General features: G+C 36.8%; 1 protein-coding gene across 2 annotated transcripts in view; it reads left to right on the forward strand.

Moving 5' to 3' along the window:
• The first annotated feature begins 1,022 nt into the window (after nucleotides 1–1,022).
• Nucleotides 1,023–18,468, forward strand: part of ASZ1 (ankyrin repeat, SAM and basic leucine zipper domain containing 1) — a 58,062-nt gene continuing 40,616 nt past the window's right edge. The window contains exons 1-4 of one of the 2 annotated variants that reach the window (XM_004592477.3): nucleotides 1,023–1,151; nucleotides 1,504–1,603; nucleotides 2,835–2,957; nucleotides 4,498–4,609. In XM_004592477.3, coding sequence (XP_004592534.2) covers nucleotides 1,035–1,151; nucleotides 1,504–1,603; nucleotides 2,835–2,957; nucleotides 4,498–4,609 — 452 coding nt within the window. In that variant the 5' untranslated portion in view covers nucleotides 1,023–1,034. Of the gene's footprint in view, nucleotides 1,152–1,503; nucleotides 1,604–2,834; nucleotides 2,958–4,497; nucleotides 4,610–18,468 lie in introns of those variants that run through there. The other variant, XR_009247634.1, reaches the window with a different exon arrangement.

Consider the following 18,468-nt stretch of genomic DNA (forward strand, 5'->3'; position numbering starts at 1 on the left):
CTTAAAAATATTTCAAAAACGTACAAGTAGTGCATGACTACTTTCCTTTTAAACCATCATGAGTTACGTTAGAGTACCCTATTCCTTGCAGTAACTACATACTGGCGGCAAACAGCATCCACCATTTTATCAGCATTCCCTCCAGAGAAGGTTGGCAGAGAGGGGAGCTTAACATTAACCTCTTCCACCTACCATTGTTTGTATCCCTTGCTTTCTGGACCTTTAAGCGGGCATTTCATTCTTCCAAGCTCTTGCAATACATTGTTCCTCCACCTCTCTCACTTCACGGCTGAGTTCTCTGTCCAGGATACCACACATCATAAGCAAAAAAAGTTCCTTGATCTTAAGTTTGTAAATCCGAGGTCAGCAATCATAATACATACAGAAACATTCCTTCATGCATTTCCAACAGACTTTTGTCAGCTCGCATCTGACTACGGGTTTTTAACGTTTAGGTCCGGTTTCCTGTCTCCAAGTCTTCTGCGTTAATGCATAGGGTGCTCAGGCCACCCCCGCCACCTTCCATGCCATCAGCAGAGAGCTCAATAAACAGGACAGCAGCAGGGATGCAAGGCCACATTGACGTCCTGGGTGCGTTTCTTATGGCCAACTGGAATCCTTCTCCAGGAGGGCAAACCTTGAATAATAGGTTTGGCATTTGAGAAATGGCTCCAAAAGCCTTGTCCTGGTCTTTGTATTCCTGCCACGGTTTCGGCACTCCTTGGCAAGCAAAAACAGTTGTAAAAGAATCGAAGAAAAAGTACCTAAAACAAACTTCATAAAGTCCTTGGTAGGAGCTCGTGGCGGGCGCTTTGGCAACCCGCTTGGGCCCTTTCAAACACGCCAAGTTCTCCTCAGACATCCGCGCGTGACAAGCCACAGGGGCTGCCGTGCGCGGCGACGCGCCTGCGCAGGAGAGTCCACGCGACGCCCCCTTCCCCGTGCCACGCTTCCCGCGCCTGCGACGCGCCTCGGCAGTGCGCAGGCGCCGAGACCAGCGGGCGCGACGCGGCCGAGGAGCCTGCGAGGCGGGCATGGCGACGGGCTCGGCGACGGGCTCCCTCCGCGGCCTGGCTGTGGCTGGCGGAGGGGAGAGCAGCGACAGCGAGGACGACGGCTGGGAGATTGGCTATCTCGACCGAACACCTCAGGTAATGGCGGAAGCCCCTGGCTGTCTAGGGTGGGGGGACCCACACTTAGAAAACCCTACTTTCTCACCTGTGGAAATGTGGATATTTGTGTTTTGGCAAGCCCTTAAAATGGACATATTGTTCTCCAACTTTGGGTTCTGTGCGTAGGGCCAGGTAGTTCTTTCCTTGGATTTGGACCAGTCACCATCAGTTACCTTTAAATATAGTTTTGGTCGTGAATTCTTGACAAACTTTGCTGGGCAAAAACACAAAACCTCTGTGTGCTTAACCAAATATTATTGTTTCCTTGCAGTGGCCAGGAGCAAATATATGTAAGATTTTTTTTTTAAACAAAAACTTTTTCTCTTTTTAGAGATTAAAGGGGCCATTACCCATCGAAGAGAAGAGTGAAACATTTAAGAAAGCATTGACGGCTGGAGATATTTCTCTAGTGAAGGAACTCCTAGACTCTGGTGAGCGATGTGGGCTAGTTCAACTCAGTTGTCTAAGTTTGCAGGAACTCTTTATTTTAAAAAGTACTCGGATAATATCTGGGTTCAGCCAGCCTTATTTTTCTCGTATTTGAAAGATCACCCTACTTAACTTCCAAATCAGTTCTTCCGTGGCAGGCAGGAGATCCAATCTTATCCTGCCATGACCGTTTTTCATATTTTTAGTATTTACTTGCCTATAGTGTAAAATGTTGATCAAACATCATTTCTAATTGTGTAGATTTCGTTATGTTCTTTCACCCTGCTGTTTTATTTATTTTTAATTTTGTTTTCATTTGGTGGCGTAAGGCCACACTTAGGGATCCCTGTGGATATCTGGCCTAGTCTTATAGCCTGCCAGGTAATTAAAGACTGACAGCATCGAACAGTACTTCTCGACATTTACTGAAAATGCACTGAAATTTTGATGAAAATTTCCTCATAATATATGGAAAACAGTGTAACACAAAAGAAATATTAATTTCTAAAATCTGAAATGCTACAAAATTCAAAAAGTTTTTGAACACCATCAGGATGCTACAAGTGGAAATTTTCACGCCTTTACTGAATGTCAGAATGCAGCTGTACTAACAGTATTGTGTGAAAGAGCTTTCAGCCTTTGTGGATAAGGTGTATGGGAAACAAATGAATTTCGTGTTTATGTTAGGGTCTCATCCCCAAGATGTCATATTATGCATATATATATATATGTATGTATATATATATATGTATGTATATATACACACACACACTATTGTAAAGATTTTAAAAACATCTAGTATCTGAAACACTTCTGATCTTAAGCTTTCAGATAAGGGAAATTCAACCTATATTTGCAACTGTCCAGATCTATAACATTATTGCAGGAGTAATAATCTAATTTAAAAGACATTCTGTCCCTTTGAGTCCTTTCCCAATTCCCGTAGGAAGAAGATAATAGCATGTAAATGCCTATCATAATATAGAGCTTTTATTTATTATGTGATAAAACATTGGTTAGGTGAGTTCCTTAGGAATGAAGTAACTATGTGGAAACAAAGTGAAGTCCAACTTATTTTCTATTTGTCTTTATTCATAATACCAAGAAATTCCCTTCCCAGAATAAAGGACAAGGTAATATCTTACTGGCCATATGCCTTAAGTGGATGTGATGGGGGATTTCTTCATGGTAGTGGTAGTGGGACTTTTAAAAGCTTGTTTTCTTTATTTTCAGGTATTAGTGTAGATTCCAGTTTTCGATATGGATGGACTCCCCTTATGTATGCAGCTAGTGTCGCCAACGTAGAGCTGGTTCGGGTCCTTTTGGACAGAGGTGCTAATGCGAGCTTTGAGAAGGGTAAGTTTTTGAGGCAACCAACTGATTTATGCTTACTGCCATTCCAAAGCTATGAGGAAAAAAACAGTTGTTTGGAAAAAAAAATTGTATTCGTTGTATAATGTAAGTAGGGTACAATATCAAATTTGAAACCATATGTATTTTGAAAAATTCTCTTGCCAAAAAAGGTAGACTCCAATTTATGTTTATAACTGGCTATATTATTCTGTACCTTGAACTTCTGTGCTGGGCTTTGGTTATTTCTAAAGGAAAAAGGCATTGAGCATAATATCTGAAAGCTGCTCATTTTGTAGAAAATTGCTTGAAAACTAACCTGTGAAATTTTAAACTCAACTCTGAATTATATCACTCAAAATTGTTTGAAAAATAGCTTGTTAATTCCATGTTTGTTTTTTATTAATTTCTAAAAAGTAGTGCTTTGAATGCTTTTGAAGAACATGAGTCTATGAAAATCTAATTTTTGTATTGATTTATTGCTTATTTTAGATATATTTTTAACAGACAATTAAATTGACTTCCTAACTCAGGTATTGGTTTCATTTTAAAATTAATTTTCACAGTGATTATATACAAAGCATGATATTTGCGAACTATTTTTACTTTTTCTCAGTTACGTAAATTTTTGCCGTAACAGTTCTGTGTTCATTCTGCTGTACTAGGTTTTCTTTTTATTATGTCGTTTAAGACCACTACCCAATGAAAGCTATACTTAGGAATGATCATTTTGAAAGATTATAAAATTCTACTAAAAAATTATGGTTCCTTTTGGTACTTCTCCCTCCTTGTAATTAGAGGAATACTTCCAATTATAAACTCTGCAGTGATAAACACTCTGTTTTTTTTTTTTTCCACAGAATGTGCATTTAGCTTCTGTTATTGATCTCATAATAGATCAGTATGTGATAGAACTGTCACTTAAGGGCAGTAGGTATATCTTCATATCTGTAACATTTGGATAATATCATGTTACGGTATCGCTTGAGGCCTACTTCTCAGTGGCACAACCAGAAGTAAAATCTGCCTTCCTCTGTCAGTTATGGCTGGGATCTATTTTGCATTCCTAATTCTCAGTTAAGAGGCATTTTTTTTTTTTGTTTTAATTTACCCTGATCTCTGCTGGTGCCATAGAAGCCGAGACGAGAAGAGTGTGGGGTATGGAATGTGTTCGGGAGAGACCAACTCAAATGGACTGCCAGTGATTTGGCAATTAGAGCTGTCTCTGTGCTGTTGAATACATGAAATAAAAGAAGTCAATATAAATCATCATTTTGTAAGGATGAGTTCAGTAAGACAAGTTCTAATCAGGTCAGCCAAAAACTGTTCACACTGAATCTTTTTAGCCATGTTTTGTTTTCTTAAAGAAATAGGAATAGAAGAAGGAAGTTAAGAAATGAATTGTACATTTCTAATTATGTTTTGATGATGGAAGACAAAACTACAAAGAGTGAGATGCTTGGGGTAAATTTTAGAGTGCAAAAATAGGTAGCATGTTTTGAATGGTAAAGAAATGTGGACGTTCTTACTCACCTTTCTGTCATAGACAAGCAGACTATTTTGATAACTGCATGTTCTGCTCGTGGCTCAGAGGAACAGCTTTTGAAGTGTGTAGAACTACTACTCTCAAGAAATGCTGACCCAAATGTTGCTTGTAGGTAAGAACCTTATTATCTGTTTAAAAAAAAAAGTGTTGAAGATATTTTATCTCCTGTTAAACATTTGACCATATTATTTATTAAAAATCATAAGTAATGCCTATTTTGGCCAAATAGTTGATGCATAAAAATCGCTTATAAGATCATGTTTCCCATGTTTATAATATCAAAGAAAGGGGATATCATGAAGCTAAACTTGCAAATCTTTATATTTGTGAACTGTCGTAAACATTTGCAGTGAGGGTGAAGAAAGCCAGTCAGCCATCATTTCCTGTGAGTCATACCGGAAGGGGCTGTGAGGATGGAGTCACAGCAGTAAGGCTTGGGAATCCAGTATCTCTCTCAAGCACTTGTCAGCTAAGCAGTTTCACACATAATGACTGATATTGCCAAAATGTTTCCCTTTTCGTAAGTTCTCACTAATTATAAAATAACATTTGTAGTAGTGTTAAATACATAGAAAACAATCAGGAAATGTTTTAGTTATTGGATTGTCAGTAAAATTGAATTAAATTGTTGACATCTTTTTCATCTGGCTGTGTTTACTTTGATATCTTCTTACTAAATACATTTCTTTATGTTTTAGTCTTCTAAATGAAAACACAGGTAGCCTATGTAACAAATGTCTGATGTGAATACAATTATTATTCATATTCATTGGTTCAGATAATAGTGATCCTCGTGCCTGATACATAGAAATAGCTATACTTGATTCGAGGTACTTTTTGCTGTTTAGTTTCTGTGACAGTCTTAGAAGGTACTAAATGGCTTTGGGTAGTTTGCAGATATTTGCTGAGATTAAAAAAAAATTATTTTGATCTAGCATCTACAAGATTAGCTTCTTGGAAAAGGTCTGTTCTACCTCCCAGGGGATATTTGGCAGTGTCTTGCTACTAGGTTTTAGTGGATCAAGATCAGTGATGCTGTAAAACATTACACAGTGGAAAGGACACCCTTCAAAATTGCTAGTCCAAAAATATCAGGAATGCCATGGTGTGGGAACCTGATCCAATATGAAAGGATAGGCTTATAAAGTGAGTAATCAATATTTAAACAACTAAACAAGAAGTTGTAAAAATTGCATGAAAATTTTTAGCACGTCATTTCACAAGAATTTTTATTCTGTCATATATGGTATACTACCTGCTTAACAATGGATCTGATTGCTGCTAGAAGTTGGATGGGTACTTCAGGACAATTAGCTGATGCAAACTTACATGTGTACTGCAGTTTGGATTAGTACCCTTAGAGTGGCTTCAGATAAGACTCACTTCTGGGTTTAATGGAAAGTTGTGTTTAGTGTAGTCCTTTTACATTTTTTAAAAAATGTTTCTATGAAGTATTACAGGTAGCAAAGTCTTTAGCTTCCCTGCCACTTAGATTTTGGTTCAGTGATTCCTTGACATCTTAATTTTTTAGATTTTTCAGAAATTAACAATTTTTTACTCAACTCTTAGATGATTTCATGGTTTTGGCAGAAATTATCCAGGCTGCCTTTACTAGAACCAGAAATCAACATCTTCTAAAGTATTTTTTTAATCATTCTTTTTATGTCTGCTTTGTGATTCTTTTCCATGCAGGTTTATTTTTAAAATCACTGCTTAAAATAGCTTCGGAAGTAGAATTTATTTAACATTTCATGGACAGCTTTCCATGTTGGTACAAACAGCTCTACCTGGTATTTGTATTACATTTTCTTATTTTTTCTTTTAGTCTCCTTTTTACCCCTTCTAATGGTAAATAGCAGACACATTGAAAACCAGATTTAGATGTACCTTCAAGGATGCAAATGATAATTAATTAAAAATATGTAATTTAATAGTAAAATAACACTACTTAATAGATTTAAATAATAAATAATTAAATTATGTTTCTCGTGGATCTTGCTAGTGAACTAACTTTGAAGTAACAGTGTAGTCTGGCAGTATGAAAATTTCATACTGTTTTTGTTTCTTTTGGCCCTAAAGTTTGTACTGGGAGCTGGTGTTGTTTAGTTTGTTTGCTACAATGGGGAAACAACTAAAAAGCTGGAAATGAATAGCCATCAAATTAATTTTAGTAGCATTTGTGCTGTGGAAAGAATTTACCATTCCTTATTTTCTCTTTAATTGATAATTCAATAAAAATAATGTTATAAATTAGTAAGATATACAAGTTCTGTATTAGATTATTGGATACATGAGAAAAATTGAAGCTTTCTTTAATTCAGCCTTACACATTTTGATTTCATATTAGAATAATAATAAACCTCTAAAAATATCGGGGCAAAAGCAAATGCAAAAAAGGAAAAATGAACAAAAAAATTTTAAAAAGAATAAAAATATAGGGCTGCTTCAGAAAGTCTGTGGAAAGATAAACTTATTTAGCTAAAAAACAAATGTGGAATTCAGGTTTAGCTTTTTCATAGTTTGCATGTCCGTGAACTTTTTAAAGTACTCTTTTATGTAAATAACATTTCTTTTTTTAGAAATTATACCAGTTTGCTGAAAACTTAATTTTTTCGCTTATTTTTAAAATGGACTGAAATATTTACTTAAAGGGCAGTTTTTCTGATAAAGGAGTCTGTTATATTCAGGTTGCTCAGTCATAAGATACAGGTTTTGTAAATGAGGTGGCATTTTAATTTCAATAGACGTTTTATTACCATTGATAAGACAGCACACATTAACTAATTCCCAAGGTTTTGACGTAATCCTTGTGTGATTGTTAACTTGTTGAATGTTACTGCATGTTTTAATAAGCTGAACATAGCTTGGGAAAAATGTTGCTTTGTTTCCCCAAATATAAATTTAGTTATAAATGTCACTAGAGCAAGTTGATAGATTCAGATGTAATTGTGATGTACAGTATTAACTTTTTTTCTGGTCTTAGATAAAAATGTGATATATCTTTGTTCTGAAAATGTAAGCTGAAGTCACAAAAATATTCTTTCAGAAAGAATGGAAGAGCTTATTCAAAAAATATCAGTAGAAATTATTTATTTTGTTATTTTCTCCTAGTCTTTTAAGATCTGTTTTTTAAAAACCAATGTGATTTGATGAATATCTTTAATGCTTTTTTATTTTAAAAAGTGTAGACTAATACGTACACACACCTCTTCTCACTTGGAAATGTCTATGGTATATTGTCAGCATGTAGTACGTCTATCTCAATTTAAAAGATGTGTAAATTTAAAAGATGTGTAACTTCTGACCTCACTTCATCTTGTTAGTGTCTGGTATACGGTAAGAAAATTCTAGTTTAAAAGTAAGCTTAATTCTCCACTAAATATATTTTGATGACTCTTGATTATAAAAATACATTCCATATGCCTGTTAGGTTATTATTCTGCTGTCTGTGGGAGGAGTTCATTGATAGTTTTATTGTCTTAATGTAGTTTAATTTCTAAATTTGAAGTGAAAAACTGCTTACTTTAAAGATGTGATTCTTTCTCCCTCTTGAATCTTTCAGAAGAAAATTAAAACACATTGTGCGTTGATCAAAACTTTCATAGGCCACTGAAAGAATTGCTTTCAAGATAGAAGTTTTTCTAATAAGATAATGAGTAAACTTTAGAAAATTTTCCTGAAATAAAAACAGCAAATAACAGGAAACTCTTTGATGAGTTTATAATTTCCTATTTATAAATTATCTATCTTTAATAATTGGTTCTCAACAGTGTGATGATAATTCTTGCATTCTATCCTTTGTAATGAATTAGTAATAATAAATACACTTTTTTCCTAACATTGTGAGCCAGTGTATCAAAGTTAAAGCACATAGATGGTCATAGGTCTCAGATTTCTACCTAGTTCGTCAGAAGTATAAGGCCCAGAATTTGTGGTTGACATCCAAAGTGAGGGAGTTTTGTGAGACTGAACTTAAAAACTGTGGGATATGGTACTAACTCCGTGTAAGTATTATTATAGTTGAACTGAATATAAGGTTTCAACTGCTGAATAGTTTGTTAGCAATGGGAAAACAAACCATACACATTTGGGTCAAAAGTAGTGAAGCTATGTGTGTTAATTAGCCACGTTTCTGACTTTTGTTTGCATCTCCTGACCTGTTCTGCTTGTATTTTGGTCACCTTTTGCTCACATGGAACCCCATCATATTCCTGATGCATTGACTTTTTACTTTTATGGGTCATGCCTCTTGTATATTTAGCAGTGCCTATCATTGTGCCATATTTGTCAAATACTAAAGTAGCTATATAATCTTTCTTTGGTAGCATTTGTGTAATGCTTTGCTTCCTATCCTTTTGCTTTAACCTTTATGTGTGTTTATATTTTTTTTAAAGATTTATTGTTATTGGAAAGCCGGATATACAAAGAGGAGGACAGACAGAGAGGAAGATCTTTCATCTGATGTCTCACTCCCCAAGTGAGCCGCAGTGGGCCGGTACGCGCCGATCCGATGCCGGGACCAGGAACCTCTTCCGGGCCTGCCACGCGGGTGCAGGGTCCCAAATCTTTGGGCCGTCCTCGACTGCTTTCCCAGGCCACAAGCAGGGAGCTGGATGGGAAGTGGAGCTGCCGGGATTAGAACCGGCGCCCATATGGGATCCCGGGGCTTTCAAGGCGAGGACTTTAGCTGCTAGGCCATGCTGCCGGGCCCCTTTATGTGTTTTTAAAGAAGCAATGTATAGTTCTCTTTTTAAAATCCAAGTTGATTGGTAGTCATTTCTATTGTAATATTACTCCATTTGCATTTTTTTAGTCTTTAGAGTCTGCCTTGCATCTAAACTCAGTACTTTTAGTAATTCTTAGTTAACATAGATTTCCAAGGTTATAATCATGCCATATACAAAACTGATAGTTGTTACTTCTGGTCTAATATTTACATGTAATTTTTCTATATTTCATTCAAAAAACACTGAAAGGCAGAGTTACAGAGGAGTGAGAGAGACCCACTAGTTTCCTTCCTGGATGGCTGCAAGAGCTTGGTCTGGGAAAGCAGCAGGGATGGCCAAATCCTTGGGCCCTGTGTCCACATGGGAGACCTGAAGAAGCTTCTAGCTCCAACCCTGTGGTCGTTTGGGGAGTGAACCAGCAGGTGATGAAAGATTTCTCTGTCTCTCTATATATAAATCTGCCTTTCAAATAAAATAAATAAATCTTAAAAAAAAAAAAGTAAACAGTGATTCCTATTCTGTTTCCTGGTACCTCCTGCACTCTCCCACCATCCCACCTATTCCTTGAATTCTTTTCTTCTTCAGCTTCTGTCATTATTGAAACAAATGCGTAGGCGGAACCTCTGCGCTGACCCACGGTACTGGTACTTTCATGGTACCAGCTCTCTTCTTCCACACTCTGTTAGCATAAAGCATAAATTCTCTGTAGTACAAATGGGTTTGAACAATGCAGACCAGGCAGTCTGTATTTTTGTTGAATTATACCACTTAAAATCTATTGTTCACTGTATTTTGTTTGAGAAATTGTTCAGGCAATAAGCTATTATTTTTGCCTTATTCTCTCAAGTTGGAATTGAAACCACTGCACTCATATTCCTTGTTTTCTTGAACTTGTTCATGCCTTCCTGGGTTTTACATGGGGTATATTCACTTTGCCCGTCTTCCTAGTCAGCAGTCTTCCGTATCCAATCTGTTAGCTTCCTAACTTCACTGCTCCCGTTCAGTTTTTCAGTTTCTAATTACCTCTTCTCCCCTAAAGTGCAGGTCTGCTTATTTTTCTTTTATCACTCCCTTTTTTGAAATACTACACTTCTTCTTAGCCAGAAGGTCAAGAAACAATCCATTTTTTGAAATAATGACATTAATATAATCGTATATCATCTAAAGTTTTATTTTTATTACCTATTTTTGTTCTGTGTCACTGGTTCTATTAGAATACCTAGTGACTGTTGAATGAATCCTGGATATTACATGTGAACCTTTGTACAGGTCCACTTGATTCCAGAAATTGCTTTTCTTGCTGTAGAACAAGGAAACATCACTTGATCTAATCAGGGGTGGGTGGGCTTGAAGGCTGGGTTTCAGAATTAGTCTTTTTCCCACATGTCCCTTCAATGAACTCAGAGTTGCAGTGTTTGCCTGAGACATTCTGTTTGAGGGTCTTGAAAGCCAGTTTTGATTTTTTTTCATCTTTTGGGGGATGCCGAACTTGCTGTGAGTAGCTCACATGTAGTCCCTCAGAATACACACATAGTTCAAGCAATGTATAAATATTCAAAAACATAATCCTTGATGTTTTCTTTGTGAAGTTTTTGTTTTGTTAGCACTAAGGGAAAGTTTAAAGTTATGTCTTTCTAGTAGCGCTGCCCAAAAGTTGGCATAAGCCTCAAGGGAAAAAGCAGAAGAGAACATTGGCCTGAATTCAACAAATGTTTCTTCTAAAAATTTTTGCCTTTCATGTCTGGCAGTTTTGGTTTTTTCATGTGCCTTCAAATGTTTTCCATTTCTATCATCTTTTATAGACTTTTCCTGTTGGAAGGGTTGATCAAATTAAACGGCTCTGGTCACTAGAGCTGATTATCTAATTCCTGGAGTTTCACCATTGTCTGACTCACCTTATTTTTGCTTCACTAATCTCCCAGCTGTACACTGATTGTTTTGAGATGTAAAGCAGAGTAGATAATGCTGAGTTTATACAACACTATGACATGAAAACAAACTAACAGTTTTACCCCTGGTGCAGAGAAGTTATAAATAAATCAGTGTGGAAATCTATGGATTGTTTTGCTTTTCTTTCCCATCGCAGATGGAGAATTGTTTCTTCTTTTCTTCATGTGCCCTCTAGTGGAAATTTTGTTGAAATGAATAGTCAGAAATTGAAAATTAAAGGGTCAGTATCAGTCTGGGGGGAAAAGTAATTACAGCTACATAATATACATACATTTCATCATTTTAACCCACTCTTCACTATCATAAATTAGGATAGGATCAAGTCTGGTAGATGAGGAAAAAATCCCACTTACCATTAGTGAATTCAACTATGTAATACTTAATATGTGCTAAGAATAAAGAGGTAGAATATGGAAGGCCCAGTCCCTGCCTTAAGAATTAGACAGTGTATTGAAAGAGCTCAGACTACAGGGCACTTACAGCATAGAAAGATTAAAAGTGGTGGAGAAGGGATCCGGCACGGTGGCCTAGTGGCTAAAACCTTGCCTTGAACCCGCCAGGATCCCATATGGGCACCAGTTCTAATTCCCGGCAGCTGCACTACCCATCCAGCTCCCTGCTTGTTGCCTGGGAAAGCAGTCGAGGACAGCCCAAAGTCTTGGGACCCTGCACCCGCGTGGGAGACCCGAACGAGCTGGCTCCTGGCTTTGGATTGGCTCAGCTCCGGTCATTGCAGTCACTTGGCCAAGTGAAGAAGGTAGAGTCAGTATTCACTGTCGATGTAGATGCGCGTGCAGCCAGGTAAGCCTGAGAGGGACTGCTTCAGGCACAGGCAGTTGTACATAACGTCACTGTAAACATGGAGCCACCAAATGAGGAACTGGGTCCTCATTGGGTAGTTACTAGTTAGTAACCCCTGTGCTGAGCACTGAAAGTATAAATTAAATTTGGAAGACTATTGAAAACTCTAAGGACAATGAACATATTATGATTTTATAAAGACTACACTTTTATTTAAAATTCTCTTCATAAAAAGTTCCTGTTAAAATTTTTGCAAAGTTATGTAGCTATCTTTAGAATAAAAAGACTATCCAGAGGAGAGAAATCTTGGGGTTAATGACATAAATTCTGTTAAGTCTGATAATTAAAATGAAGTAGAATGGCAGGAGCAGTAGAGTGACTGTTAACAGTTACAGCCTTGACGATTTTAGGCAGTGGATTGGTGTGAGATAGATGGGAAATAAAGGGATCTGTTACAGGTGATGTCACAGTAATCTGTGTCGGCAGTGATTAAGACCTGACTACATGAAATCAGGAAGTAGATGATAAAATTAATAGAGTGCTGATTTATTAGACATGAAGGCATAGCCTGGAGTCATGAATAGATTCAGGTTTCTGGATCGGGTAATATAAGGATGTGATGCTGTTTAGCAAGATAAATAATGACAGTATGTGTTTTTTTGGGAAGCTGATAACTTCAGGTAAGTTTTTTAAAAAGAAAACTTACGGGAAACGCTTTACAGCACTGGTGTAGGCAAAAACAAAAACAGTAAGCAGTATTTGAAAGAGTTATTTGCACCCCCCCATGTTTATAACAGCTCAATTCATAATAGCTAATGAAAGTCATCAAACGACATATCCATTAACTGATGACTTAGGATAAAGAAAATACAGCATGCACATATGTGATTGAATATTAGCCTTTTGGAACAAGGTTAATGTTACCGGATACCATTATGCTTAGTGAAATAAGCTAGTCCCAAGAAGAAAATATGTTTTCCCTGACATATGAGAGTTAATATAGAGCACAGAAAAAAATGTATAGCTGAAACATCTTACGATTTGGTTGTTGTGTATAATCTTGTCTATATTCCTGTGGAACGTTATGGTTAGTATTACGTTAAATCCTGTGACTATAATGTAAAAAGAATATTAATGGAAAAAATAAAGGAAGAAGGGAGGGAATATGATTATCAGAATTTTATCTATAAAATCTATTCTTTTTAATAATAAAAACTTGAACAATGAGGGGAAAAACAAACTGGAAGGATGGGATTATTATGCCAAATTAAGAGGTGTCTACACAGCAAAGAAGCAATCAGCCATGAGGAGACAGCAGATAAAATGACAGGAAATATTTACAAGCTATTTTTCTGATAGATTAGTATCCAGAATATATAGGGAAATGAGAAAACCCAACACGAAAACTATCCTGGTTGAGAAATGAGCAAAGGACCTGAATAAAAATTTCTCAGATACAAATGGCCAACAAATATATGAAAAAATATCTCTGGCCATCACAGAAGTGAAAATTAAAGTCGTAATTAGCTAGTGGTTCACCCTGGTTAGATGGGTATTTATGAATGTAGTTGATCTTATGAGTTTTTTCCAATGTTAGCATTCATTGATGGTATATATGAATATTAATTTGTGTTTATTTAATATTTTGCAACATTATTGAATTCTCTTTAAAAGTCCCTGTATTCTATCAGTAGTGTCTCCTGGCTGCTCTACATAAAGGCTCATGTTATCTGCAAGCAGGCCTAATTTTACTTCCTTATTTTTCATTTGTATCATTTTATTTCTTCTTAAATGACTCTGGCTAAAAATTTCAGAACTGTATTAAATAATGATGATGAGAGTGAACATCTTTTTCATGGTTCCAGATCTTAGTGGAATTGCATCCAATGAAACTGTTAAAATTTATCTTGACAATAGGATGCTGGACTCTCTGACATTATCCATTGTCCATGCCCATGATGAACTTATGGCTAAAAATGAAAAACTATACTATTGTAATAATACAGGGGAAATGGGAAATCAGTGTGGGTGGAGGGTAGGGGATTTGGGGAGGGTGTCAGGAAAATCCCAGAGCCTGTGAAACTGTATCATTAAATAATAATAACAATAAGAAAGATAAACATGAAAAAGAAAGTTGTATTTTTCTAATGCTGTCTCTACATTTACAAGGAAAGCATGTGGTTTTCTTAGGTTAATCTTATGCATCATGTTGATCTGTATATGTTGAGCTATCCCTACATTAATGGGATAAATTGTACTTGGTCCAGGTGTTTCTGATGTCTTAATGAGTTCAAATTTAGAATTTTTAAAAAAGTTTTATTTATTTTTATTGGAAAGGCAGCTTTACAGAGAAGGATCTTGGCTCCTCTGATTCATTCCCCAACTGGCTACAACAGCCAGACCTGAGCCGATGCGAAGCCAGGAGCTTCTTCTAGGTCTCCACATGGGTGCAGGGTCGCAAGGCTTTGGTCCCTACTCTTTTGCTTTCCCAGGCAGCAAGAAGGGAGCTGGATATGAAATAGAACAGCTATTAGAACTAGCACCCTAGGGATCCTGGCGTGTGCAAGGAGATGATCTAGTCGCTGAGCCTGCATGCCAGGCCCCAATTTTAGAATTTTGATGAGGGTTTTTTTTTTTTTCATATCTGTTCATTAGTGATATTAGCGTATAGTTCTTTTTGTTCCATTACTTTCTAGTTTGGGAATTAAGGTGATGTTGCCCTCGGAGGGGTTTGGGAGGATTCCCTGACTTCCCATTATTTTGAATAGATTAAGAAGAAATGGAGTAAGCATTACCTTAATTCTATTCTGTGTTCATGCCTCCTTTCTAGTAAATTGTATGCATCCAGCAATCTATTCATTTCTTATAGATTTTCCAATTTACTGGCATAAAACTATTTGTAACAATCCCTAGTTATTATTACTTTAATCACACCATTTGAAACATCTACTTTATCTTTCATTTTATTAATTTTGGTCTTCCCCCCACCTTTTTTCTAGGTTTGTTGGGCCAGTGGTTTATCAATACTGGTTATTTTTTTTATAGGATCCACTTTCTAATAGCTATAAAAAATTTTTAAACCTTGGGATAAATGTAACCAGGGGTGTAAAAATCTCTATAGTGAAAATTTTTAAATATTGGTGAAATAGAAAACAAAAAAATGGAAAAATTTTCCATGTTTGTGGAATGGAAGATTAATATCAGTACCCCTACTACCCAAAGCTATTCACATGTTCAGTGTGATCCCAGTCAAATGCCAATGATGTTCTCATATCTAGAAAAGAACCTCAAAATTTGTAAGGACACACAAGACCCCAAATAGCCAAAGCAGTCTTAAACAATGAAAATAAAGCCTGAGGTAGGCACCATGGAATAGTAAGTTAAGCCTCTCCCTGCAGTGCCAACGTCCCATGTGAGTGCTGGCTCAAACCCCAGATGCTCCATTTCTGGTCCAGCTCCCTGCTGATGAGCCTGGGAAAGTAGTAGGAGACGGCCCAAGGCCTTGGGACACTGCACCCTTGTGGGAGACCTGGAAAAAACTCCAGATTGCTGGCTTTGAATAGGCCCAGAGAGCCCAGAGAGCTGTCTCTCTCTCTCTCTCTGTCTCTCTCTCTCCTCTTTTCTCTCTCCTCTTTTCTCTCTGTGTAAATTTGCCTTTCAAATAATAATACATAAATCTGAAAAGTAAACCAGACACATCAATACCAGATTTCAAGACATACTACAGTGGCAACATTGTGGCAAAGCAGGGTAAGCCACTGCTTGCAAATTCCCATTTGGGCACCAGTTCAGGTCCTGTCCATCCTTCTTTGGCTCTAGATCCCTGCTAGCATGCCTGGGAAGACTGGATGGTGGCCTAAGCCCTTGCGCTCTTGCACACATGTGGGAGACATGGATGGAGTTCCAGGTTCCTGGTTTCAACCAAGGTGTTGATCATTAGATGATCGAATTAAAAATGCAGTATGTGTGCACCATGGAATGGGACTCATCCATGAAAATGAATGAAACCCTGTCGTTACAGAAAAACAGATGGAACTGGAAGCCATTAAGTGAAATAATCCCAACAAATATCACATTTGATAAGCCTATTGTCATAACTGCTTTTTCTGTCAGAGTGCTTTGCTTCAAATCCAGCTCTGCTTCCTGTTTCAGTTTCCTGCTGATGTGTACCCTGGAAGGCAGTAGGATTATTCCAGTTCATGACACCCACGTGGAGGACCCAGACTGAGTTTTTGCCTGTCTTCCCTGGCCCAACACCAACAGTTGTGGGTACTGGGGAAGTGGACCAGACGATGGGAACATTCTCTGCCTCTCCAAACTAATCCACAAATAAATATCATTTAGGGATTTAGCAGATTAATCTAAAACTAAAGCATAAAAGACATTGAATTTTACTAAACTTGTTTTGAATCACTATTTCTGTTAACAGAGAAATGGTATTCTACTCAGGATGGAAAAATATGTTACTCTGAGTTCTTGGCAGGATGTAAGTAAATTGAGAGATTATGCTTCTGTTACTGAAAAATTTGTTCAGAAAAATGTTTTAAGCTAAAAATACCTTGGGATCTGGAAACAGAATTTTAGAAGTCTTTTAACTAATGAAATCTTTGTAAACTTCATTGATTGGGACTTACATTGAAACAATTCCTAAAATGTCTAGTTCATGCAGATAATCTTCAAGTTCAACTACCTTTGGAATACACCTGTTCTACAGTTGGATTACTTGAAGCATCAGTAGCAGCTCTTACTGCAATGTAATCTCAGTTTTGGCAGTGACTGGGTCTTGTATAATGCTGGACCTCAGACACTTAGAATAGTATGTTACATGTGTAAATGCTTAACAAATGTGTTTTAAATAAGTGAATGGTAACTAACATTTATATGTGAAGCTTTTCACATATATTAATTCTCCTAATAAAACTTTTTGAATTGTACACTATAATCCTAATTTACAGGGTTATTACAGTAGCTGAGTCATATACAGTAATTTGCTAATTGTCACAACTAGTAAATAGTAGAGCTAAAATTTAAAATCATGTGTTTTGATTCCAGGGTCCATGCTTTTAACCACAGTCTACATTCTCTCTTGTAATCAAGTTCTGAATACCTGTAGTTAGGCTAGAGATTTTGGGTCCCAATTGTCAGTGAGATAATGCCTGTAATATATATGCAGACCTATCCATGTGTTTGGTGTGTGTATGGAACTGCCAGGTGTATTTCCAATCAATAGCAGTAGAGGTCTCTGTTTTCATATTTTACTACTATTATAAAAGATATTCTTAAGATTTCTATTTCATGTTATTCATTAATAGTATATAGAAATACAGTTTTTATTATTGATCTTTTATATTACAATACTGGTAAATTTATTTACTAGTTTGAGTATATTTTTTATAATCCTGCTAACTGTTCTATATAGCCAGATCATTCTGCCTTTAATTTTGTATTTTCTTTTTTTTTTACTCTTTACATAGTTAATTACGGTATAAAGGTTCAGGGGCTATAGGGAAGTGGGTAAGACTTTTATGTCCATATTGTTTCCTTCATGTATCTGAGGTAAAGGGGGATATTGAGGGAGAAGCCCCACCCAGTTTCCCACCCGCCCAAAGTCCCGGATGTGGGGCATGCTCTGAGATACTCGCTCAAATGGTTTTAATAGTTCTCCAGTTATGGATCGCTGCCAGTCTCACCACTCCCAGCTCGGTGAGGTCATTGAAGAATCTACTGATTGTCACAGTCCATCATAGAGTCTTCATTTGCCCAGTATTTCGCTGCCCAACATATAGCTGAGGTGGTTGATTGATTGATTCTGTCCTCTGTCTTTTCTTGGCTAGGGTTCTGAGTCCAGCAGTTCGATTGGGGAGATCTCCAAAGAAACTTTGTATTTTGTATTTTGTATTTTGTATTAGGACACCTTCCTTCCCTTCTCTTCGCTTCTCTCCCCTCCCCTCCCCTCCCCTCCCCTCTCCTCCCATTTTTGATCTTACATGGAAAGCGTTCCCTTTTTAATCATTATGTATGATGTCAGATGTAAAGCTTTTCATAAATGCCCTTATGAAGTTAAGAAAGTCACCATTTTTATATTGCTGGGAGTTTTTTATTAGAAGTACTTGTTGGATTTTATAAGAAATTTGTTCAGCATTTGAAGTTATTGAGTTGTTTTTTTCATTTGTTAATATGTTACAATGATCGAGTTTTCAAATATCAAATAAACCAGTCTTGCATTCCTAGGATAACTGTGAGTAATGTATAATCCTTGTGTGTTTGTGTATTCTTTGTCAAAATTTGTTCAGAACTATTGCATGTATATGCAGTGAAAATTACTGGGATATCTTTATTTCCTTGCAATGTCTGTGCTATATTGAAGCAGTTTTTACCTTAAAGAGTGAGTTGGAAAACACTGTCCTCTCTTCAGTTTTCTGGGAGAGTTTGTATAGAAATGGTATTAAGTCATCAATTGATTGATAGAATTCATCAGCTTAGCTGGTGTAGG

Source organism: Ochotona princeps, chromosome 25 (genome assembly GCF_030435755.1).
Source record: "Ochotona princeps isolate mOchPri1 chromosome 25, mOchPri1.hap1, whole genome shotgun sequence".
NCBI classification, from domain to species: Eukaryota; Metazoa; Chordata; class Mammalia; order Lagomorpha; family Ochotonidae; genus Ochotona; species Ochotona princeps.